The 25,099-nt window shown below is 38.9% G+C and overlaps 1 protein-coding gene across 2 annotated transcripts; it reads left to right on the forward strand.

Moving 5' to 3' along the window:
• The first annotated feature begins 39 nt into the window (after positions 1–39).
• On the forward strand, positions 40–24,377 carry LOC129777948 (protein argonaute-3). 2 transcript variants are annotated; one of them, XM_055784560.1, is made up of 7 exons: positions 40–149; positions 14,114–14,703; positions 14,764–15,345; positions 15,402–16,590; positions 23,512–23,659; positions 23,720–23,971; positions 24,036–24,377. In XM_055784560.1, the coding sequence occupies exons 2-7, from the start codon at positions 14,133–14,135 to the stop codon at positions 24,120–24,122; spliced, it is 2,829 nt and encodes a 942-aa protein (XP_055640535.1). In that variant the 5' UTR covers positions 40–149; positions 14,114–14,132; the 3' UTR covers positions 24,123–24,377. The 2 variants fall into 2 exon arrangements, with proteins under 2 accessions (XP_055640535.1, XP_055640533.1); XM_055784558.1 differs by lacking the exon at positions 40–149 and adding an exon at positions 13,638–13,776.
• The last annotated feature ends 722 nt before the right edge of the window (positions 24,378–25,099 follow it).

Below are 25,099 nucleotides of genomic sequence, written 5' to 3' on the forward strand. Positions count from 1 at the left end.
ATCGCTAGTGCCAGTTGGAAATCGTTGTTGGTCTTTGTCCAATTTAAGCTGAAGCCGTTAGAATTTCAAAGCTGAAATTCTATGATCACGTGTTTTCTTCGAAAGGCAAGCAAAGCCATTGAGTCTGGTTGAACTCAGGTTTGTACCAGGTACGATTACCTCTACCGGAATGTTTGTTTAGCATCTTTTTCCAATCATCCCACACCTTCCATTATAGAGCGACAGAACCAGAATTCTTTTATTTGAGCGGATAGAAACTTTAAAGATGAATATAATTGTTGATCGATTATATGTAGTTTACGGTATTGATAACTATATGGTATACGGTATTGATAACTTTGCGGTAACTATCAACATTTCAGAAAAAGTTAGTTCTACGAACCCCCTTTAATTAGGGTTTCAAATAGACGTTTGTTTGAGAAACCCCATAAGTCCATGTTTTCAATTATCACCACGGACGGCACGGCGATAGATATACAATTTCATTCATTGTTTACCGATACTGTAAGAAGAACGCGCAACTTAACTTAATCGGAATGTCTTCTGATTCGAATTGCGACCCGTACACGACCCCGAAATGTAAGTGTGGTGTTCGGTGGAACACCACACCCGGTCAAAATTTTGAGAAAAACAGTTTTTTGTCTTTTTCTCGCAAGTGTCAAATGGACTTATGGGATTTCTCAAACAAACGATTCAATTATTTTCAAACCCTTTAAACATGTTTAGGGTTTATGTCAAACTAACGTTGAACCAACGGCTTATACTGCCGATTTGACATTTGTTTACCATTTTTATCGCGTTTTATGTACGAATAATTCGCCCGGCAAAATATATAATTAATAATTTATAACTGATAATTGGTAGCTTTTACCAATCAATCGGGCCAATCAAAACGAGGCAGTTAGGTCGTTTAGATAACGCTTGACCTTTTACAGTTATTCAATTGTTCATCTCATGAAAAATAACGTTTTATTAATTGTGATAGACGCGTAGAAATATTTCCTATCAATTGATGCAAACATCTTTCCGTTCTGTTAAGAGATGTTATAGTTATAAGTATTCGAAATACGGGTAGGCTTAGCACACAAATCGGCAGAACAAATGTATGAGAAAAAGGAAGTTCTTCCAGTTTCATAAATTTAAACCGTTTAGAGATTAGCGAATTGTAATGTATAGCATATCAAACAAATCTTAGAGAATTACCGATTCGATTGATATGTAAATCATGAGAATTCGTTCACAGTGAAAAAAAGTTATTAACGTCAACTTTATTTCATAAAAACGTGACCTGTTTTCTGATTTGGCACCCTTCCTGAAAGACGTAGTTCTACATCAAAAATTCGTCATATATACCATTTTCTGAGAGTGTACAAGCAATCGTTTTCAATTGCTCACAGAGTATCAGTATAATGTGGTAATGTTCAGCGAATACCTGTGGGATAACGTTGGGAAAGCGTCGGTGTATACCAAATATGTTCAGAAGTTCCATGGTCACAATTTATCTGGTGTAAAAATGGTGGAACTACATCATTAATTTTTTATATAGATGGAAAAAACCGCTTCCGATTTGCATAATTAATGAAAGCTTACGGCGAGCATGCTCTCAGAATGTTATTGCAATGTTATGATTGGTTCAAAATGTGGTAATTTTGACAACCGAAAATATTTGAAGATACCAAAAATCGGTGAAACTGTTAATAGTGAACGCTACCGAAAACAATTTATCGAATTGCACCATACTCTGTTCTAAAGACAATCAGAATAACAGAAAAGCCAACACAAAATTATTTTTCTTGATTGACTTCAATTCTCACGAAACCGCCTGGGGAGAACAATACGATGATAACCTTCATCTTTGATATACGGTCTATCGCAAAATTGAGTGTACAAATGCTACTTGACGATACATTTATTTGGTATGAAATATTTTAAATACATTGATTCTTTTGATGCATATTTGTTACTCACACATTGACCTAGCTGTACGTGCAACAAAATTCCCAGAAAAGTTTTCTGCTAATTGTTTATTCCTAAAAATTGAAAACAATCTCTATTCTAGGCATTGCAAAATTGCGTGTACACCTTAAATTTCCCCGAACAGATTAGTCTTGTAAGTAAGTTTCTTTGTGAATTAGCGTACTTTTTTCATCAGCGATTGGTGTCAACACTTAACCATGGCTTGGGCAGTGTTGGTTTTTATTTTTTATTGATGTTTGCATTTTTTTTATCAAAATGGCAAGTTAAAGGAAAGAAATAGATATTGTTAAACGTACAATGATAATAAATATGAGCTGTCGTGGAAATACAGGGTTTTCCATTTCGGGCTTCCGAAAGTATACAGCCCTGCGCTGACAACCGTTTGACATAGCTGTCAACCAAAGCGTAATATCGTTAGTTGAATGTCTGCCATTTTACAATATGGATCGTTTTAGCATCGCACAACGTGTTAATTTTGTTAAATTATACTATAAAAATGATGAAAAATCGGCAAATGTTTTTCGAGCATTACGGACGGATTTTGGTCGTCATGGACGGCCTACAGAGCACACAATCGCTAATGTAGGGCCTAAATTCGAACAAACTGGATCCGTAGCGGATATTGTGAAACCTGTGCATCATCGTAATGTGCGTTCGGCCGAAAATATTGCTGCTTTTGCTGCCAGTGTGGAGGATGACCTGAATGTTTTGATTCCACGGCGTGCTCAGCAATTCTGCTTGTCAAACACATCATTGTGGCGAATTTTGCATTTGGACTTGCACCTACAACCATATAAAGTCCAACTGGTACAATAATTAGAGCGTGGTGACCATGGAATGCGTCGGGCATACGTCGATTGGGTGAACGAACAACAGCAGCAAAATGCTGAATTTTCGCATCAAATTTTCTTCAGCGATGAGGCACATTTCGAGTTCGGTGGCTATGTGAACACCCAAAATTTCCGTATATGGGGCTCAGAAAATCCACACGTGATTGTTGAGAGGCCATTGCATCCGCCAAAAGTCACTGTTTGTTGCGCATTATGGTCTGGTGGAGTCATCGGGCCGTATTTCTTTGAAAATGAGGACGGCGAGACGGTAACTGTGAATGGTGAGCGCTATGGTCGCATGTTAACTGATTATTTTTTTTGCCACAAATTGAAGATATGGATACGGATGACATGTGGTTTCAGCAGGACGGCGCCACGTGCCACACAACACGACCGAACATGGCCATATTGCGAACGAAATTTGAGGGACGCATAATTTCGCGTTTTGGTGATGCCAATTGGCCGCCCAGATCATGCGATTTGAACCCGCTAGTCTTTTTTTTTTGTGGGGTTATGCGAAAGACCGTGTCTATGCCAACTCTCCGCAAACTCTTGAACATTTGAAAGACAACATTCGTGAAGTTATGACCGAGATACCGCCCCATATGTGCCGAAAAGTCATCGAAAATTACCTGTTCTGGTTCAAGGTGTGCGAGGAAGCCCTAGGTGGACATTAGAATGATGTTGTATTTAACACATAGTGGCATAAACCAAACTTTAATTTGAAATAAAAGTTTCATCGAAATTCGAATTCTTCGGAATTTAATTTCGGAATTTAAAGTTGGAAAACCCTGTACATTGCAGGAAATAGCAGATATAATCGGAAGACCTTAAATACGAAGGAACCATGGAAATCTCCCGAGTAGAAGACACAAACGTATCCTGTATTCTGATGATGAACGAGTAATTATGCGAACATTGCGAAAGAACCCTATAACAAACATTCCTAAATTGACTACCGAAGTGGCCGGCATCATTGGAAGACCTGTCAGCGCAGATACTGTCCGGAGAGCAGCATACAGGAACAATCTGAGAGGTCCTATTGGCCGTGAAAACTATTTCATCTCAAAGGTGAATATGAAAAAAACGACTATAGTTTGCTAATGCATGTGTGAACAGACCTAAGGAGTTCTGAAACAAGGTCTTCTATACGGATAAGCCTAAAACCAATCTCTTTGAATCGGATGGAAGACAGATGGTATGGAGAAAACATAGCGGCTTCTGGAACTGGAACAATGAAGTTTATCGATTCGGCGATGGACAAAATGGCTTAATTGATCTTCCTGAAACCCGCAGTCTTCCGTTCTGAAATTGGGTCTCCCTTGTGATTACTACTTTCAACAGAATGATGACTCGAAGCAAACTGACCTCATCGTCAACTCAAAACTTCTCCGCGATCACTGGACTTCAACACTATTGAGTATAAATGGTGGGAAATAAAGAACCATCTGTAGAATAAAAATTCCAGGGGACAAAGCGGAACTCAAAACGACGGTTACGGAAATCTGGGAGGCACTTCCGTCGACAGTGTACAGAAATCTCGGGGACCATCCAGATACTAGGGGATTGATTTTTGTTATCTGTTAACATTTCTGGACTCAAGCTCTAGAATACGCGTGACTACAGTGCAAGTCAAATGAAATTTCTTTGACGTAAAATCCCCCGGCCAGAACGGGAATCGAACCCGAACACCCGGTATGATAATGTGAGACGCTAATCACTCGGCCACGGTTGCACACTGCGGCGGCAATAACGCAATCCATAAATTCCAGAAACGGTTTACCTACATTGGAGGAGTATAACTAACTTTCTCTTTTGATATATGAATAAATTTAAAAAATCGATCAAAGGGAGAAAAGTGCACAATCGGCGAAATTGCGTGGGATGTTTGTCACGTGAAACTTCAATGTAAAAGTTATGGAAAGTGACTCGTCAAACCTCGTGGAAAATCGCTCTTCAACGAATAAAAACGAGGAATATTCAGATCGATGGATTTTTGATTTTACACGGAAGGCTCGTAACGATTCTGGTCTCGTGCAAAAAAAAATTCGAGATATTCCACAAGATAGGAGCCATCTTGATTCCGAGTTTTTGATGGTAGAACTCTCTCTTGCTCTTTTCATATAACAATTCCGTTCCATGATCGCATAAAATTAAGTTCAGCTGCCGAAAAATCTCCCTGACGTGGCGAAACTTGTTGAATTTATTCAATTCGTTTCTGACTCACAATATTTTTCAAGCTGGGCCATTTGGCTAGAAATTGAGTTCTCCATGGAAAACACAGATGGTCGTCTTTTCCCTAGAAAAGCATAGACCAGCAAAACTAAAGCTTCAACTTTTAGGTAAACCGATCACTCATTGGGGTATGGTCCGGCTCCAATTTTGATCTGTCCATGAAGCAGGCAACCTATGAAATTCGAGATTATCATCGTTCGGAGATTGTTCCAACGATCTTCGATGCAAAGTATGGGCGTATCAATTGTTATAATTTGTACTTTACTGATGGATTCTCTAAGAACGAGTCAACGGAATATAGGGAGTTCAACGAAATTTTCAGCACCTCTATGTAGTGAATTATTATAAGACAAGTGACACTTTTTCCTCCTGATTAGTGCTGGAAATAATCAATTCATTCATTTGAACTCGAACGAACAATTACCATCAGCCATGCTTGACAACAGTTCTCGCGTAACTTTTGAAAAAGGTCCAATGTAACATTTTAGTCAACTCGAGAAAAACGCAGTTGAAAACCCGAACATTATTCCACGAATTGTCTTAAAAGCATTCGATCTTTATCGCTACTCTCACTTCTAGCAGTCAAGAATAACTCTGAAAAACCAATCGTAACTGTTGTTCCGTGATTTGAGATTAAAGTTGAAGTTTCGGAGTGAAAAATGTTACTTTGGACGTTTTGACTGCCCGCGTTTGCACATTGGACATATTACTTTGCACGATAAGAATTTGAAACTGACTACTAAACAACAATCCAAATATCAGCATTTCGTTCTTAAGACAGATTATTGTTGTTATCACTCGTTGAATTGCACTGAAATCGATAACAACACCTGTAAGAAACAATAACTCAAAACGACCGAAGTACGACATCGTGTTGTTTTGACTGCTTTAGTACTTCGGGCGTTTCGGGCGTCGGAGGTAAGTGACGTCCGAAGTAACAGCCGGGTACTTAAAATCCCAATCTGTACATAGGATATTTTTTGCATCGGCGATAAAAAGATGTAGGAAATAGATACGTGAACGATTGTTTCTGTAATGCATCCAATGATTGAAAACTAATAGCGTGCATCCATTAACTCGATTTGTTTACATTTGTTACATAGGACCTTTTCAAAAGTTACGCGAGAGTTCTCTTCACACGAATATCGCGGGCTCACAGAACTAACAAAAACAACTGTCAGTGGTGTGGATTAGCATGGAAAAAGTGGGGAAGAAAACAGACAACGATCAGCTTAGATACAAACGGCTAACAAGAATTACTCATAAAGTTGTTTTCACTCCGTAGTACGGAGGAATTTTCAACAATATTTTCATTCATCATCCAGACGAAAAAAAAAGTTCAGCGTCTTTGAAATCAGGCTGCGGGCCGCATAAACAAGGCCTGACATGCGAAAACATGTTTTCGTTTCATGATTTGTTAAAAACACTCGAAGTTTAAAGTGATGACATGTCTTCTCATCTGGCATCTCTGGTGAAGACATGCGAAACAAAGGATTGCTAAGATTGCCGCCTTTTTGTAGCCAGCATACAAAATCATGAGCATAGAAATCATAACCTTAAATTAAAAATGAAGTGCTCCGCGCGTTTCTCCAGCAGTGATTTTAATGGCAAATCGCCAAGAAAGCACTCGGATGGGTATCCAAACATCGCTTGCCAAAGGAAACTATCCAACTTAATCAAATATTATCATAAACATTAAACAATACGTGAGCTCCCTATACGTAAGCCCCGTTTTAAGTGCGCTACACATACACCGTCCCGTCACCGTGAAGGCAACGTAAAGGAATGAAATAATCAAATATTCTCCCATGGAAATCGTATGGTAGCATTCACATACACCATCACCGGAAACTTTGACGTCGGCAAAATAAGTCCAAGAGAATAGTTGACGGGACGGTGACGATGACGCTATATGTGTAGCGCACTTTATGCTGCCTATGCTCAATTTGCATTGGTTGGGATAGGGTTGCCAGAGCCCCGGTTTTCGCAGTAATTCGGATGCAATATACAGTTGTTCACGAATCAATCCGAAGCAACAAAGTTTTTCAACCCGTGAGGAGATCCGATTGAATGAAATTGCATCTATATCGAAAATTTCATTGAAAACTTGAGAGTTGCTAAACATATCCTTTTACAGTTCACGGTGAAATAATTTTCAGAATGTCTTGGGACATTCAAACGTGAACATGAACGGGGAAATATTTTGACGTCTATATTCACCACTGTTTTCGCGTTCACGTCCACCGAAGTCGGTGAACTATGGTGAGTTTACCAACATCTCGATTCCACGGTGGAAATTCAGAAACGTTCTGAAATATTGAATTGAATGTTTAAACATGTTTTTCAATTAGAAAATGTTTCTTACTGTCGTTTCAAGATGTTTTACTCGCGTTTTATATATGGACTGATGAATTATTAACAAAAATGGGTAGGTTGTATCCAAGGCGCCTAGAAGTATATCCAAAGGTGGGCCAATATGCTAAAACCGCTCTGCAGCCATCTTGGAAGTCTACTGTGTTTTGTTTGTAAACAAAACACAATACGCTTGTGCCCAAGCTCACTCGTGATCAGTCTGTCTCTTTCACGCTTCAAGCAAATCATTCCCCTTCTGCTTTCTTCCGTACAATTTTTATATACCGCTCCCCTAACCAACTTAGTGACGAAACGGCCTCACCTAGTACCATAGACCCGTCTTGGGTTATATATATGATATAACGCAAGGTTGACGTGGGACTACCTTAGCTTAGCAATCATTAGTTTGTATTGATTAAAATTTTGATTGAATGAAACAATTTCCGAATCCAATTGAATTCAATATATTTGCTTTGTGAGTAAAAAGATTGTATAATGCCATGTAAGGTCAATTCATGCAATAGATTATGTTCTTCGTTACAAGTAAATTTAATGACGGTCCTTTTACGTTTGGTATGATGACATCTTGGTTTTGATGGCTATGCTAGGCAAACATATTTCAGTCAGAACAAAAATGACCCCGATTTGCATGTATTTGCAACGCCGATTTCCCCACACACCTCGGTTTAGAAGTCTTTATTAGGCAAACACATTTCAGTCGGAACAAAAATACCCCTGACCTGCATAAAAACCCAATGTCAAAATACCCCCGACTTTCATGTATTTACAATGCTGATTTCTCTAACGCTGCTTGGTTTTGAAGTCTGTGTTAGGGAACACATTTCGGTGCGAACAAATATCCCCATACTTTCATGTGTTTGCAATGCCGATTTTCCTAAGGCTGCTATGTTATGATGGCTGTGTTGGGGAAACCGTAAATCGGACCAATCAAAACGAGGTAGTTAGGGCGTTTAGATAACGCTCAACATTTTACAGTTATTCGATTGTTTATCTAATAAAAAATAACATTTTATTAATTGCGATAGAAGCGTTGAAATATTCCGTATCAATTGATGCAAACATCTTTCCGATCCAGTAAGAAATGTTCGAGTTATAAGCATTCGAAATCTTGCATTTTTTCCTGCATGTTCTATGTTTAGGTTTTCATTTTACCCCCCATATACTCCGGTTAGACGTAGTCCCACGTCAAAAAAGTGTTTGTTCACGTTCACGTTCACGGGGACTCTAAACCTGCCTCTACTTCGCACATATCGGGCGTTAGAAGAAAGTGGCGTCCCAATGTCCTGGAAAAAGTAATAAAGATGGTAGATTTTCGAGCGACATAGCATGTGCTGCCATAACTATTTCTCAAATAGTTACGTCAGTCGTTGTGTTTATCTTTGATTACCCACCGCATCCATGGAAAAATGCTATTTTCAGGAAGCAATTTATCAATTAAAAACGTTAATTTCGTGCAGTGAATATTTGTGAAATCACGTCGAAAGAACGGATAAAAGTGATATTTCCATGTGTCATTTTCACTCCCCACGTTAATAGGAACAAGAAAAGGCTCTCAGTGTCGGTGTGTATGTAGTGAGAGAATAATCGCCAATTAATCAAAATTTCACCGAAAATGTTACTGACTCGAGAACTATGCGGACGACTGCTCTCTGGAACTTTTTACCACATAAAAAATCGAAATAAGCCACGGTTCAATTGCCATCTGTTAAGAAACAAACAGTTGAATGATTTCATGCGAATTTTGGCTCAAATTATCATGTAACAGTGAGTACTTTCAACATTGTTTTGTTTCTTCCATATACATTCCATATTGAACGCAAATAAGGGGCTGTCCACATACCACGTGGACAACTTTAGGGGGGTAGGGGTCGCGAAAATGTCCACGGTTGTCCACGGTGGGGGAGGAGGGGTTTTAGATAATATCCACGTGGACACGATACATATTTTTTCAATAATGTGTTTATGAAGAAAAGTGTTGCGCTGCACATCCATATTTTTTTCATATGGCTGAACTTCTTCCCTGGAATGTGTATTCTGAAATTCATCCATATGAACTGAGAGCAATCGATTTATTTCCATTGATAGGAAAGAATCACGCATTCCACTAGAACGAACGAAATTTTATTTAATTTTTTGTACCGATTTTTAAAAAGTACCAGAAACAGTTCTACTATAGTATTTCTATTGTATAGTGTTGATTGTATAGTTGATTTTTCAAGTAATTTCAAAGATTACTTAAAATTTTCGACTTCACACTGTGTACCTCTAATTTTTTTTCGGATGTATTAAAAGCTCGACATTTTACTGTGTCAGATTGGATTGGGAAAAAAATCTGTATTACGAGCTTCTACTCTCCCAGATGGAATCCCCTTTCTCACGGGCTCTGCTCGGAAAATGCCAACTTCTCAATTCTTAGTTGGCTTAAGAAACTGTGGAAGTGCCTAAATCTCAGCTTTCAGTAGAGTTCGAGAGCTGTCCAAGTGCTGACATGGCAGCTGACCATTTTTGAGGCGAGTTCAAGGCCACAATTATCCAATATGATGGGGGTCGAATTCCTCCAGGACAATTTCAAACCTTATGTCTGTTGAACAATTCGGCCAACAATTTTTGTAGTTTGGCTGGGACTCTACCTGTCGTATTCACCAGATATTCCTTCCTTAGATTATCACCAGACAGCATAGAAATACAAAACGGTTTTAGGTTTAATACAGATTAGGTACAGATTAATTGAAATCTTCAATCACGATTATATTGCAGGTGTTTAGTTTTGACAAGGTTCATTGTAGCCGCTATGCACTACCCAAGTTTGTGTAATGTAAATGATGCTTAGAAAAAGAAATTTTTTATTAATAAACTAATTTTTATAGGTATGATGAACCTGCGGATCTCCTAAGTGCACGGCGTCAGGAATCAGGCACTGACTAACATCTATTTGAGCGACAATTCGCCCGGAAAGCGAATTGAAAACTCAAAGAACTCAGCAAACTTGCGTCGACTTTTAATGAGAATGCGTGAATAATATTTTCATATGAATTTCAGCGGACAAAACGAACTAAAATGTTTCCCGAGCTCGGTAAAAAAAGGGGAACAAACCATTTGATAGTAATAGCTTACATTTTTATCAATTGAAAAAATGGAATATAACATAGAAAATTCATTTATTCTTTTCAAAAATGAAGGGATGTCCACGTGAATAAGATGGGGAGGGGTATCAGGAATGTCTACGCTTTTCCACGGAGGGGGACGGGGGTGTCTAAATCGTGCCTTTTCTGTCCACGTGGTATGTGGACAGCCCCTAATTATAACACGATATTTTGCTTGCCAATACAGATATGCTTCGCCTACTGCTCCACCTCGATATGTACCTCATTGGTGGCGCCCAAAGTAATAGTCGAGTGCTTGAAATCCGAATCTGCAAATTGAACATTTTTGTATCGGCGATTAAAAGGTGAGGAGGATAGATACTTGAGCGATTGTTTTTGCAATGCATTGAATGATTGAAAACTAATGTGCGATTCACATAGAACGTTACGGAAAAGAACGTTTATGTTCCGTCAACGTTTCCACCAATTCACACATGCAGTCAATGCTTGTACCAGCACCGTCACGTCAAATGTCAAACGAATGATTTATTCAATGTTATTCATGGTGTCACCATCTACAACAATTTTAAATTGCAATGCCCTCTTTCAAACCAACATGCCTAGAATCAGTCCTAAATTTAGAAAAATTCAATGAAAATCATAGAACTATATTATTTAAATGCCTAAAACCTGTAGTTCCAACCTTTTTTTAACAATAATAATATATAGGCTGTTTTTCTCAGCTAGTCGTGAATTGATTTTAACTGAGAAATTTGAAACTGGGAGATATTTTGGCATAAAAAATGCAGCCAAAATCAAAACAAAAGCTCGTACATACAGCTCGTCGCGCGGATGTCGTCTATAGACGACACTCTTAACGAAAGGTTAATAGTGTGCATCCATTAGGCCTTGTTCTTACTGCAGCGAGGCGTCAGTGTGGCTTGGGCGGGGCGTGTGACGCTTACGATTAATCATGTGTGTTCTTACCGATGTGCTCACACCAGGCTAACGTGTGGCTGGCGTGCAAACGAAAACACTTCACGCTGGTGATATTTGTACTTCTCCGCTTCTCTCTAGCATATGTTTGTTCGTAGTAGTGACATAATTTAAATTGTTTTGTTTTTTTTTTAATTTTTTACGTTTTTCACCCTCCGAGTTTTTAACCGGATACGTCCAACGATGTTGGAATATTGCAAAATAAACCAATTTTCATTCTTTCATTCAAAAACACACATTGACAATTTTTATAGAACACGCCGTAGACACGCCGCTGGCACTGTGCAATGTGAGTGAATTAAAATATCGTGGCGAGAAGTGAACACGCCCCGCTCACGCCACGTTGACGCCCCGCTGCAGTGAGAACATGGCCTTAATGTGAAGGTGGAAACTAGCCATAAATGGCTGTCACAATGGCGCTCATTTCTTTCATCTCCCTCCCTCATCCCTCGCCCGAAAATCAATAATTTTGCGAAACAGTGTGAAGAAAAAGATCGTTTTCGCACACTTTCGCATCAACCAAACTCTAATCAATTACTCACAAGATATTAAATTTTCATCTGTTGTCGCACTGTATAGTGAAAAACGTTGGAAAACTCGAGCTAGTGCTCTGAAAGTTAAATTTTCAATTTACGGCAAAGGTTTTGTTTGTATTGGTGAAAGCATCGTTATTTTTTCGACACTGATGTGAGACAACATCATCGAAACAGCTATAAAAACCACCCAATAAAATGTTATTCCTGAGTCATAGCGTTTCATGTCATGAAAATCAATAGAATAAAATTGTGTTGATATCAATACAATTATAATTTTTACGTTTAATGGGTCTATAATGTAAGTTTTAGCAACTTTAACATTGGGTAAGAAAATTTTATTGCAGAGCTCGGAACACTGCCACGGCTGTCTATGCTTTCAAAAATAGTAAACGGAAAAGAATTATATTCAATCAAAATGCTTCGGTCAACGAAGAGCAAGGTTTAAGCAACGTGAATATGTGAAAACAATATGATCAACGAAGGAAAATATTAAGGAATTATCAATATCGAGTTACTATGCGGAAGAACTTGTTAATACCAAAAGAGCCCCAATTCGCATATGTTATAAATTTGCTCAAAATTCTGACGCTCGCCTATAATCAGAATTTTACTTCATATGCAAATGCACCTTCTATGTATATTTATATTTGCAATTGTTCACCGTTCACATATCGTTCATACATTTTACTTTAGTATTGAATTGTTATTTTTTCTCAAATGTATTCAAACACTCGTGTCATTGAAGCACCGCTCAGTCTGATAAGTGAATTGATCTATTTACGTGTGCTTTGCTCTTCTTCCACAAACACTATTACCCCATTTTTACACGTGGATTTACCTATACTACTACAATGGCTAGCTTCCACCTTCACCTTAACTCGATTTGCTTACATTTGTGACATAGGACCTTTTCAAAAGTTACGCGAGATTTGTTAAAAACACCTGGCATCCCTGTCTGCAAAATTTACATCGTAAACAACGCGTTCCTACACTGAGAGAAATAATTAGTAAATATAACGAATTTTTTGGTAAATACTACCAATCTATAGTCATTTTCGACCGTACTAATAAACACAAACACATAAACAAGCAGAACCATGATTCGGAAGCCCAATATCGGCTACATTTTCTCGCCGAAAATGCACGTATCAGAATTATATCCTTATTATACCTCCGTATTGCCTTATGGGAACAATGAAAATGGTTAATACGCGCTTTTCTCACCAATTTTCAGATATGACAATATACAAGCTTACTAATGTTATCGAGTAAAATATACTAATCTCTGGTAGGGATGCGGGTTTGTTGACAATATGTACAAAAAAATTTGTACATTCTACTAATTTTGCATTACCAAATGTATTTAGTAGTTTTCGACCGAGGATTTTTCTAAGGGTAGAGATACCCAAGACGGGTCTATGGTACTAGGTGAGGCCGTTTCGTCACTAAGTTGATTATGGGAGCGGTATATGAAAACAGTACGGAAGAAAGCAGAAGGGGAATTATTTGCTTGAAGCGTGAAAGAGACAGACTGATCAGGAACGAGCTTCGGCACTAGCGTATTGTGTTTTGTTTACAAACAAAACACAGTAGACTTCCAAGATGGCTGAAGAGTGGTTTTAGCAAGTTGGCCCACCTTAGGATATACTTCTACGCGCCTTGGAGATACCGTCAGTTCTGTTAGAGTTTTGCTTTCAACTTGGGGGGTTTTGTTTTCACTCGTAATTAAGAATTTAAGGGTATAAGGTAAGATACAACAATATTGAACTGTATTTCCAATATGTTTTGTTCTTACACAATCAATCAACCTGAGAAAAACCTTGATACAAAATCTATTTTTCAGTTTGAAAAATAATTTCTTATTAATATGGCGGCGGTGTTTGATGCTAAAATTTTCGATGGACTCTTCCCCGAAACTTGCATATGGCCATTGTTTAGCGTCGCAAATTTATTTTTAGCATACTTTTTCACTTCAGAACATTAAAACGTCGGATAGCAAATATCAGCTGGATCCGGCATCTAAATAAAGTACTATTCATGCAGACGTACTTAGTAAATGTCTCTTTTTTATCATATTTTGCAGTCGCTGGATTGCATGAATCATGTCGTCCCGTCTAAACTTGGTACGCACATACCTCAGCCAATCGGGGTCATCCGGCGATGCAGACCGGACCCAGCCACTTTCAGAGGGAACCCCTAACGAAACAGTCGATAGTGGGTTCCAAACTCGCACCCCGGATAGCACACCCGTTGTCCAGCGCAGGACCATTGGTCGGGGGTTGTTGACCTCAGGTTTGGGAACAACCGGAACTGGTCCATCCGGGGGGGAATCGTCTGGATCGGATCCACAATCCAGCGTTGCATCAGTTGCTCCATCATTCACCGGCCGTGGGAGAGCCCAGTTAATGCAGGCACTAGTTCGTATGCCTGTGGAAACCGCTCGTTCAACCGAACTAGATGAGTCAGGTTCGATCAGTTCAGCCAGAGTGTCGACAATTGGAGGAGGACGAGGGCGATTTATTCAAAATCTGTTGAACACGGCGTCGAATGTTCAAAGCGTGGTAAGTCCAGCTCCATCTAATGGAAGCAAGAAGGATGATCTGTCGGAGCGAATGTCGCAAGTGACTATCAGCGCAACGGAGACCGCTCCAGTTGTAAAAATTGGAAAAAGAGGTATGTGTTGAGTCGTTGCTCGTAGAAATGTATTTTGTTTCAAGAGAACATCAATTTTAGGGGCACCCGTTGAACTTATGACCAACTACATTCGGCTCGCTTGCGATGCGGATCGTGGAATTTACGAACACGAGGTCCGCTTCCATCCCGTAGTTGATTCTAAAGCAGCCCGAGCTCGATACATTGCTCAACATGCCGCAGTCATCGGGAACGCAAAAACTTTCGATGGTGTCAAGCTTTTTCTGCCGATAAAACTTCCGGACGTGGAAACGATTCTCAAATCACAGAATCCAGTCGATGGTCACGAGATAACGATTAAAATCATATACAAGCGAAAGCAGAAAATGAGCGAATGTATTCATTTCTACAATATTCTTTTTCAAAGAATAATGAAGGTTTTGAAGATGGTCGAGATGGCTCGAAAAAATTTCGATCCGTCTGCACCGAAATTGATTCCACAACATAGACTGGAGATTTGGCCCGGATACGTGAGTGCCGTAGATGAGTACGAAGGAGGGTTGATGTTGAATCTGGATGTGTCACATCGTGTGCTACTGCAGACTACGGTATTGGATCACATCAAAGTTCTCGCGAGAATGAATCCTCAAGATTTTAAGAATATGGTAACGAAATCGTTGCTTGGTGAGTATTTTTGCTAAAAGATTCAACATTTACACCAATGTTTGGTTTCACTCTAGGTGCCGTCATCCTGACTAGATACAACAATAAAACCTATCGAATCGACGATATTTTGTTTGATGAAAATCCCACTATGACTTTTATGGCGAATGGCAAACCTATTTCATACATCGAGTACTACAAACAGCAGTATAACATTGACATCCATGACTACAAACAACCGCTCCTCATCCATCGCAAGGAGCGTCGGGTAGCCGGTCATGATAAACCGCAGGAAATGATTATGTGTTTGATTCCGGAAATTTGCTATTTAACCGGACTGACCGACGAGATGAGAAGCGATTTCAAAGTGATGCGTGATATTGCATCATTCACAAGAATAACGCCGAATCAACGTTTGAACAGTATGCGTCAATTCTGCCACAATGTGAACACTAATCCGGAAGCTAAAGAAATTCTGGGGGTTTGGGGTTTGCGACTGGATATGGATCCTCTCATTATGAAAGGCCGCTGCTTCGACGAGGAAAAGGTTATTTTCGGTAATACTGAGGTCGGAGTGGGCAGAAATGGTGATTTTAACCGCGCTGTCACCAGCAATCACATGATCCAAGCAGTGAACATCAGAAACTGGCTGTTGATTTACACAGGAAAAGATTCAAAAGTAGCACGATCATTCATGGATTGCGTCGAACGAAGCTGTCGTCCAATGGGTATACAAATTGCTCCCCCAGCGGTTGAAGTACTGAATTCGGATCGAACCGACCAATACGTGCAAGCACTGCGCACAAAGATTCGAAACGATACACAAATAGTGGTTCTCATCTGTCCCACCGCTCGCGATGATCGTTACGCTGCCATCAAACGTATCTGTTGTTCGGAGATTCCAGTTCCATCGCAGGTCATAAATGCCCGGACGCTCAGCAACGAGGCTAAGAACCGTGCCATCGTGCAGAAAATCATCCTACAGATGAACTGTAAGTTGGGAGGAACACTTTGGAGCATTAAAATTCCGTTCCAAAGCGTAATGATCGCTGGTATCGATACTTATCATGATCCGAAGCAGAAGAGCAGCTCGGTTTCTGCGTTCGTTGCTTCGTTGAACGGGAATTACACCAGATGGTACTCGCGTGCTTGCATTCAGAACAAAAAGGAGGAGTTCATGAATGGACTGTGTGCATCGCTGGAAAAGTCACTGAAGGCCTACCAAAAGATGAACTGTGCTCTACCGGAGAAGATTATTATTTTCAGGTGAGTTTTGTTTTTATGCTTTGCATTTTTCTATTAAGTATTTTCAAAGTTGGACCTATTTGGGGAATTATAATGGAAAGGAACAAAAAGCGAACGAGTTTCTTTTTTTTTTGCAAAGTGTTGGACTTTCAGCATTCTTTTTCAGTTAAAATCTTCTCTCCAGCTCTGCGATTGACACCGATCATGTCAATATAATGCGCGAAGCTTAGAAGCAGATGCGACTTGGTGATGTTTTCGTTTCTCTGTAATCTATCCTTCGTACAACACCACCCAATTCACGTTGAACAGTAAATTCCCTGATTCAGATCACCTAACATGTCCCAAATCCTGCCCGCAATTCTGCCGTCACACTCTCTGATTTCATCGAGGATCTGTCGCGAGATAAATATTGTGTCCATAGAGGGACCTCGAGGCTAGACTGTTCATTTTATAGCAACGGTCGTAGTAGGCTTATCAGATATTTTTTGACAGTGAATTATTTGGAAAACCTTTGTCTTTCGACGGTAAAAATTTCACTTTGATCCGGAATGTGTTCTCGATATTGTTTTCGTGTGATTAAATAGTTTTTTTTTGACATAAGACTATGTCTTTGATATCTATATAGGGGGGTCACTTTACGAAATATGTAACGATTCTTTAAGAGTTTACAAACGCATATTACTCAAAACCGTTATTGCGACATATGTTGTGTTATATACCATTATACAGGGAATTTATCCAGCATTTTTTAATTTAAAACATGAACAGTGAATATAGTACAAAAAGTTAACAATTTGACGATTAAAATGGGTATGTTTTCTTTCGATTGCACTAACAACTTGCTTTCACCCCGACGCAACGAGCAATCTTTTTGCCTTTTCGAGCGTCAGCTCACAATGTAAGTTGATGCGTATAATGAACTATTCTCCATTTACCAATAAAAGGCATTTATCAGTTATTGTATTGAAAGTTGCCCAATCAATTCGTGCTCAATTCACGTTTTTATCGTGTAGGATGTCATAATATCGATCATGTTGTTTGGTTATGTAGAAAATGCAATTAATCAATTTAACCGGCTAGAAGATCGAAACGGTATACTCACGCATATCAGATTATGATAGCTTGAGTAGTTGCGATCTTACTATTATGCCCCATATATGTCTTCCTAAGAAGCCCGCTTCATTTCCTTGAATGCACATGCTCATCCTCCTTTTCCTTTCCTATACCTAAGCAGAACTTAGCACTCAATGAAATCAATTCACTACAGCAGCTACACGAACTTCCCAAGAGGGCATTCATGGCCGTAGGATACTCAATATACATCGACTGGTTATAAAGTTATTACAACCCCCTACAAACAATGTTCCAGGCAACGTGCAACGAAAGGGAAAATGCTATTTTAATCTATAATATAATTCTTTGGTCATTGTTTTATTTGACTTAGCTTTATAATTATGTAGATCTCGACTATTTTGACTTGTGTTCAAAAATAATACATGATGATTCTTTGTTAATTGAATAACAGAAGAAAAGGTTAGTAGTGGCTTTAGTGGTATTTTCTGTACATTTATGAACAGAATGTTGTTCTGAAGTCTACCACGATATCTCATCTTACCCGTTAAAAGGATACAAGTTCATACAGGAAACGGTTTTTTTCAGAGTTTCCATTTGATGTATCAAAAGAGAAAAAATTACAGATTTTGAACAATGAAAATACTCAATTCAAATGCAATTACTACACACAATCACAGTCCTATGTCAAGATCCCGTACGTGCCCCTAGGCTCAGACCCATCAACTTTTTTAATTTTTTGGGTCTACCCCACCTCATACGCTTCTTTTGGAGTGGGATTGACTGATTATCTTATACAATGACTTAAATCCGTAATCGTACTCCACTATGCATATTTCTTTTCCCTTCTTTTGAAAGTCGAAAATAAGTTTTCGCAACATTCTATTTATATAAAATTATAGTGTCATATAAGAGTTAGAAGGTTTGCTATCTGTTTTTAGAATAATGTTTTTTTTTTTATTTAAAAAAAAATGGCGAATGGATGTGCTAATGCAGGGGTTTTCGAATGGTGCTCCGCCGGAAATAAGTACTCCGCTATGTTTCACTGGGCGTATGTGATTCATCTTGTTCACTCTGGGTCAGATGTTGTGTAACTGCGACGTGTAACTGAAATAGAGTTGTTTCTAGTTGGGTAATGTCAATGCAAATAGGATTTGCAGGTGCTCTGCCATAAAAAAATCTGAAAACCCCTGTGCTAACCCAGTCTACTTTGTTGTGTCAAATCGGTTCCAAAAAATGGTGTCGAAAACGGTGCCGATGTCGTGTCATTTTGCAATGATTGTGTCGACCTACAGTTCGTATTCGATAACCAATTACGAACCAACACTTTGCCAATCTGGCACCTCGTCGACCGATTGAAAAATTGCTCGGCTCTTATTTTAGCATAATTTGTTCTCATAAAAGTTGAAATAAACATTAAAAAAAACGCCGTCGATGGAAATTATTTCATCTATCCACAATGCTCGCCATAAAAATGAAACACAAATTTCTGCATTACTCGAGAATTATTCAAGCAAATGAAACCAAATTGGGCATATTGAGGTATTGGGGTGCAATAAATGTTTCTATGTTGGCTAGACTCTCCACCCCCCTCTCTAGGGGGGGCTCCCATACCAATGGAACACAAATTTCTGAATTACTCGAGAAATAATCAAGCAAACGAAACCAAATTTGGCATGTGGAGGTTTCAGGATGCAATAAATGTTTCTATGATGGTTAGACACTCCTCCTGCTCTTTAAGGGTGGGCTGTCATACAAACGAAACACAAACTTCTGCATAACTCGAGAACTAATCAAGCACAATTTGGAATGTGAGGGTTTTTGGGTATGAGAAATGTCTTTATGATGGTAGGACACCCTTCCAAATATGACAATTGAAAATTTTCGGAAAACTCTGAAGGAAAAAGGGAAAATTCGGAAAATTTAATTCCCATATATTCTACAATTACATAGTGACAAGTGCTGTTAGTCCATTTGATGTTTGCGCTAGCGAAAAATTGATCTTTGTTCGAAACTGGAAATGGATTTCAATGTGATGAAACGCACTCCTATATCTTCTTCTATCTTTACCAAAGAAAGGATCGCCGGATGTGTTGATAAGAGAATCTCGAGAAACTCGAGGAAGGAATTCTCGCGTAACTTTTGAAAAGGTCCAATGTAACATTTTCGTCAACTCGAGAAAAACGAAGTTGAAGACCCGAACATTATTCCGCGAATTGTCTTAAAAGTTATCGATCTTTATCGCTTCTCTCACCACTAGCGATCAAGAATAGCTCTCCAAAACCAATCGTAGCTGTTGTTTCGTGATTTGAGTTTAAAGTTGAAGCCAAGGAGCGAAAAATGTTACATTGGACGTTTTGACTGCCCGCGTTTGCACATTGGACATATTACGTTGCACGATAAGAATTTGAAACTAACTACTAAACAACAATCCAAAAATCTGCATTTCGTTCTAAAGACAGATTAAAGGGTGTCAAATTTTATCACGGATAAAACGCTGTAGAAATTTAATTTTTAGGAATTATATCTTCAGCTTTCGCTTATAATCAGATAAGAGTGTATAGATCACGTTGGCAATGCTTCACTGTCAATTTTTCGTAAATTTGGAAAAATGTCTTCGAACGAAAAAGAGCGTTGTGAATTAATCCTGCGCACTCATTTCGAGAATCCGGAGTTGTCACATCGGGACATCGGTAAGATGCTGGGAATCGTCCAATCCACGGTCAGCAGAGTACTAAAACGATACTTCGAGAACCTAACCATCGATCGGAAGGTGAAGAACAGCAAAAATGGATGCTCCGTCAGTGAAAAAGATCACATACGCGTAGTTAAGCAGTTTAGACGTGATCCGAGAAGTTCGGTCCGGGATGTCACCAATAAGCTGAATTTGTCAAGTTCATTCGTCCAGCGGACCCAGCAGCGGGAGGGCCTGCGTACATACAAGGTTCAGAAGGCTCCTAACCGCGACGAAAGGCAAAACATGGTGGGAAAGACGCGAGCCCGGAAGCTGTACACCGAAATGCTGACGAAGCCGCATTGCCTGGTAATGGACGACGAAACCTACGTCAAAGCGGACTTTCGTCAGCTGCCGGGCCTGTTGTTCTTCTCCGCAGAGGACAAATTCAGCGTTCCGGAGGAGATTCGCAAGCAGAAACTATCCAAGTTTGCCAAAAAGTACATGGTGTAGCAAGCGATCTGCTCTTGCGGAAAGCGGAGCGCCCCCTTCGTGATGACCGGCACGGTAAACGGGCAGGTTTACCTTAAGGAGTGCCTACAGAAGCGCTTACTACCACTATTGAAGCAGCACGAGGGCCCGACCATCTTCTGGCCGGATCTCACTTCGTGCCACTATTCAAAGGACGTGTTGGAGTGGTACGAAGCCAACGGGGTCACCTTCGTGCCAAAGGAAATGAACCCGCCCAACGCGCCGGAGCTTCGCCCAATATAGAAATATTGGGCGATTATGAAGCAGGCCCTCCGGAAGAACCCAAAAGTTGTCAAATCGGAGGCGGACTTCAAGAGAAAATGGATTTCTGTTAAAAAAAACTACAACCTGACGTTGTACAGAACCTTATGGACGGGGTAAAGAGGAAGGTGCGAGCATACGGGCTTGGGCTCGAAGTATGAATAAAAAGAAAATGCCAAAAGTTGTTTAATAGTTTTTATTTTACTGTCTAAAATTTCCAAAGGATCGGTCTACTGGGCGAATTTCTACAGCGGTTTTTCCGTGATGCAATTTGATGTGACACACCCTTTATTATTGTTATCACCCGTTGAATTGAACTGAAATCGATAACAACTACTGTAAGAAACAAAAACTCAAAACGACCGAAGTACGACTTCGTGTTGTTTTGACTGCTTTGTTACTTCGGACGTTTCGGGCATCGGAGGAAAGTGGCGTCCGAAGTAACAGCCGGGTGCTTAAAATCCGAATCTGTACATTGGATATTTTTTGTATCGGCGATAAAAAGATGAAGAAAATAGATACGCGAACGATTGTTTTTGTAATGCATTCAATGATTGAAGACTAATAGCGTGCATCCATTAACTCGATTTGTTTACATTTGTTACATAGGACCTTTTCAAAAGTTACGCGAGAATTGTCCGATTCAGGGCAGTCTTTATTCTATCGTATTTTTTGTATAAAACATTTATTCCACGTAACGGAGAAACATGTTATTTGCAAGTGGTTGAAAAATGTTGAACGAGAATTGTGTCTGAAAATAATCTGATATTATAATGATAAGTTTTGTTAGAAATACTAGGAATTTTATAGTAAAAGGTAAATTCAACGGGGTCGATTAAAAGATCAATCAATGAACAGTTCTGCGGACCCGTGAACTTGCTCATAGTAAGAAAACGTGAATGTTTGACGGTATTGATAACAAAAAACTATTCTCTAACAGATTAGTCGGCCCTAAGGTAGTTTTAAATTGCTAAAATTTGAATGAATTTTTTTTTCTTAGCGTTATTTACCTACTAGAAGTACGTTGTTCTGACCCTAATTTAAACTATTTTCTATGAAGTTTCAGATATTCTCACCAAAATTTACCATTATAATATAAAATTATCTTTAGAAACAATATTTGCATGATATTGTTTCTCTATTTGCAAGCAAAAGTGATTTTCATTTACATAGAGTACTAATTTGATTTGGGAAAAATAATTTTCATTCATAATTTTATTTTTAAAGTGTGTTCGTTTCTTCTGCAAACCCATATTGTCATGCCTACTCCCCCATTCTGTAATACGAAGCTCAATGCCGTCAACGCGGATTGACTCAAACTCATAATCGTACGCTGGTTGAAATCTCTACTCGATTTCGAAGGCGTTCGTCAATTTCCTAATTCCATCATAATTATGGTATCCCTTGTGCATTCAAACTATCTTTAGCTGTCTTTAGATTTATCCACGAGTTTTTTGGTGTATTCGGAAGGTATATTTATCAATTTTTTCATTAAGTGGTTTTTAAAATTGTTATTTTGGAAATTTAATGGTTTCTAAATTTCCTACACAGATAACTTACTTAGTTTTTTACTGGAATTGATGGCGGAAGATTGTGCAGGAATATTAATAACTTTTGAGCAATTGTAATGATATAATATAGAGGATTAAAGTTTTGCCAAGACAATGACTCAGAGCTAAAGACATATAAAGTTCACACATTGTTACATTACACTTACTCAAAAGTTAATGATATTCCTTCACAATCTTCTAACATCAATCCCAGTAAAAAAACTGAAGAAGTTATCTGTTTAGGACATTTGGAAATCATGAACTTTTTTAGAATAACGATTTTTTAAAAACCACTTAATGAAAAAACTGATAAATATTCCTTTCTAATGCACCGTAGATAAGGCCAAACACAGCTAAAGATAGTTGCAATGAACAAGGGATACCATACTAATGATGGAATACGGAAATTGGCCAACGCCTTCGAAATCTAGTAGAGATTTCAACCAGCGTACGATTATGAGTTTGAGTCAATTTTCATTCATTCGCCATTTTCAGAGATATAAAAACCATTATTTTGAAAACAGATAGCAAACCTTTCAACTCTCATATGACACTATAACTTTATCTAAATAGAATGTTCCGAAATCTTGTTTTCGATTTTCAAAAGAAGGAAAAAGAGATCTACATGGTGGAGTACGATTACGGATTTGAGTCACTGTAGATTTGTTGATGTGCTTTTGCTGTAAATATATCTCTAAGCGCTTGTAGAATATTCTCTATATTATTTTGTCAATGAAAACACTATATTTATCATTACCTTTACAAACCCATGTGTCAATTTCATCGTATATTTGTAGCCATGTTGAGTATGATATTCAAATGAACAAATTAATCATATATCCATTCATCTTTTAGGGATGGCGTTGGCGATGGCCAGCTAAAGATGTGCGCAGAATATGAAATACCTCAACTACAGGAGGCCTGCAAGTTGGTAGAAACCGATTATTGTCCAGAATTTGTGTTTATTGTCGTTCAGAAGCGCATCAATACCAGAATGTTCAAGGTAAGGTCAAATATGTGACAACAATTGAACCAGTGTTTTTTTTAATTTCCCACCTTTCAGATCGACGCTCAATCGAACTTGGACAACCCAAATCCTGGGACGGTTCTTGATCACACGGTTACCAGACGAAATCATTTCGATTATTTTCTGGTTCCGCAGTCCGTGCGACAAGGTAGTGTTTCCCCGACGCATTACATTGTCGTTCACAATCAGCCCGATTACAGTCCGGATGTGCTGCAGAGATTAAGCTATAAGCTGTGCTACTTGTACTACAATTGGCCTGGAAGCGTTCGTGTCCCAGCGTGTTGTCAGGTACTTTTTGTCTACCTATTCTATATTTTTCAGTCGATAATCAATACTAATCATTTCTCGACAGTATGCTCACAAGATGGCTTATCTGATCGGTCAATCAGTTAAACGCAACCCGGATGAAGGCCTTAACGACAAATTGTTCTACCTCTAAAAAGATTGACTCTCTATCGCCATCTTGAGGAAGATCTCTATCCCAAAGAAGTTCGCCGTTTAATCTTTTTTCAGCATTTCCATATCATATTGTTGCGTTTTACTGTTTAATTTTTTTTATACGAAAAGAATTACACAATTTTAGTTGGCTTGTGCCGTACTTTAAATGAACTTGAGGTAAAAAAGTGTCGGTTTGTGTGATTCAAGAAAAAACAATTCCAAACTCATTACAATTGTTATAACTTGTAGATGGACAGTTTTGTTTATTATCATTTTCACTTTGACAGCTGGAAGTGACCATTCATGGCTCCCTGTATCACACGTTTAAATGTTTAACCCAAAAAAAAACTGTTAAAGATTGTTGTATGGCTCTCGTGCTTCATTCAGTTGCACAGATATTCTTTTCACAGCTTGAACATTTGCAACATTTTTCAATGATTCTCATTGATTTTATAGCCACTGACAGAAAGAATAACATACGTAATGAATCCTAAAAAATAAATTTGAAAAGAAGAAATATAATTTCGAGATGTATTATTTTCATCGGAAGTTTACAAAGTGTGATAAGTGTGGAAAGCTCACTATTTACACTTTTTATAATAAAAAAAAATACTCAAACCAAATGATTTTTTCCCGGTACACGTCTTATACAAGTATTATAGATGACAACGCCAAAACCATTCAGCTCGCGCAGTCCGAAGACATAGGTCGCAAATTTTATTCGCGTCTATTATAGAGCGAAGATTTTACCGTTATCAATTCGTGGCTGGTGAAGTTATTTCGCCCTAACGGGGTTCTCTGTATGGCGCGAGTGAGGAGAGCAGCAATCACAACCAGCGTGAGGAAGAAGTCCTCCACCGCGGGTGCGGTGCGTGTGCCGTATCAGCACTGTGTGTGCATCATCATCGTGTTATGGTGCGATATACCGTTGCAGCTGTGCCGAGCGAGAGATTGCCTCGCGATTCGATTGAGACACCG

The sequence above is a fragment of the Toxorhynchites rutilus genome, chromosome 3 (assembly GCF_029784135.1).
Source record: "Toxorhynchites rutilus septentrionalis strain SRP chromosome 3, ASM2978413v1, whole genome shotgun sequence".
NCBI classification, from domain to species: domain Eukaryota; kingdom Metazoa; phylum Arthropoda; class Insecta; order Diptera; family Culicidae; genus Toxorhynchites; species Toxorhynchites rutilus.

Bases quoted from the DNA above. Each gene is read 5' to 3' on its own strand.
- LOC129777948 (XM_055784560.1), top strand. From the start codon at position 14,133: ATGTCGTCCCGTCTAAACTTGGTACGCACATACCTCAGCCAATCGGGG. The intron at 14,704-14,763 runs GTATGTGTTGAG...CATCAATTTTAG, and splicing joins TGTAAAAATTGGAAAAAGAG to GGGCACCCGTTGAACTTATG. The intron at 23,660-23,719 runs GTAAGGTCAAAT...CCCACCTTTCAG, and splicing joins TCAATACCAGAATGTTCAAG to ATCGACGCTCAATCGAACTT.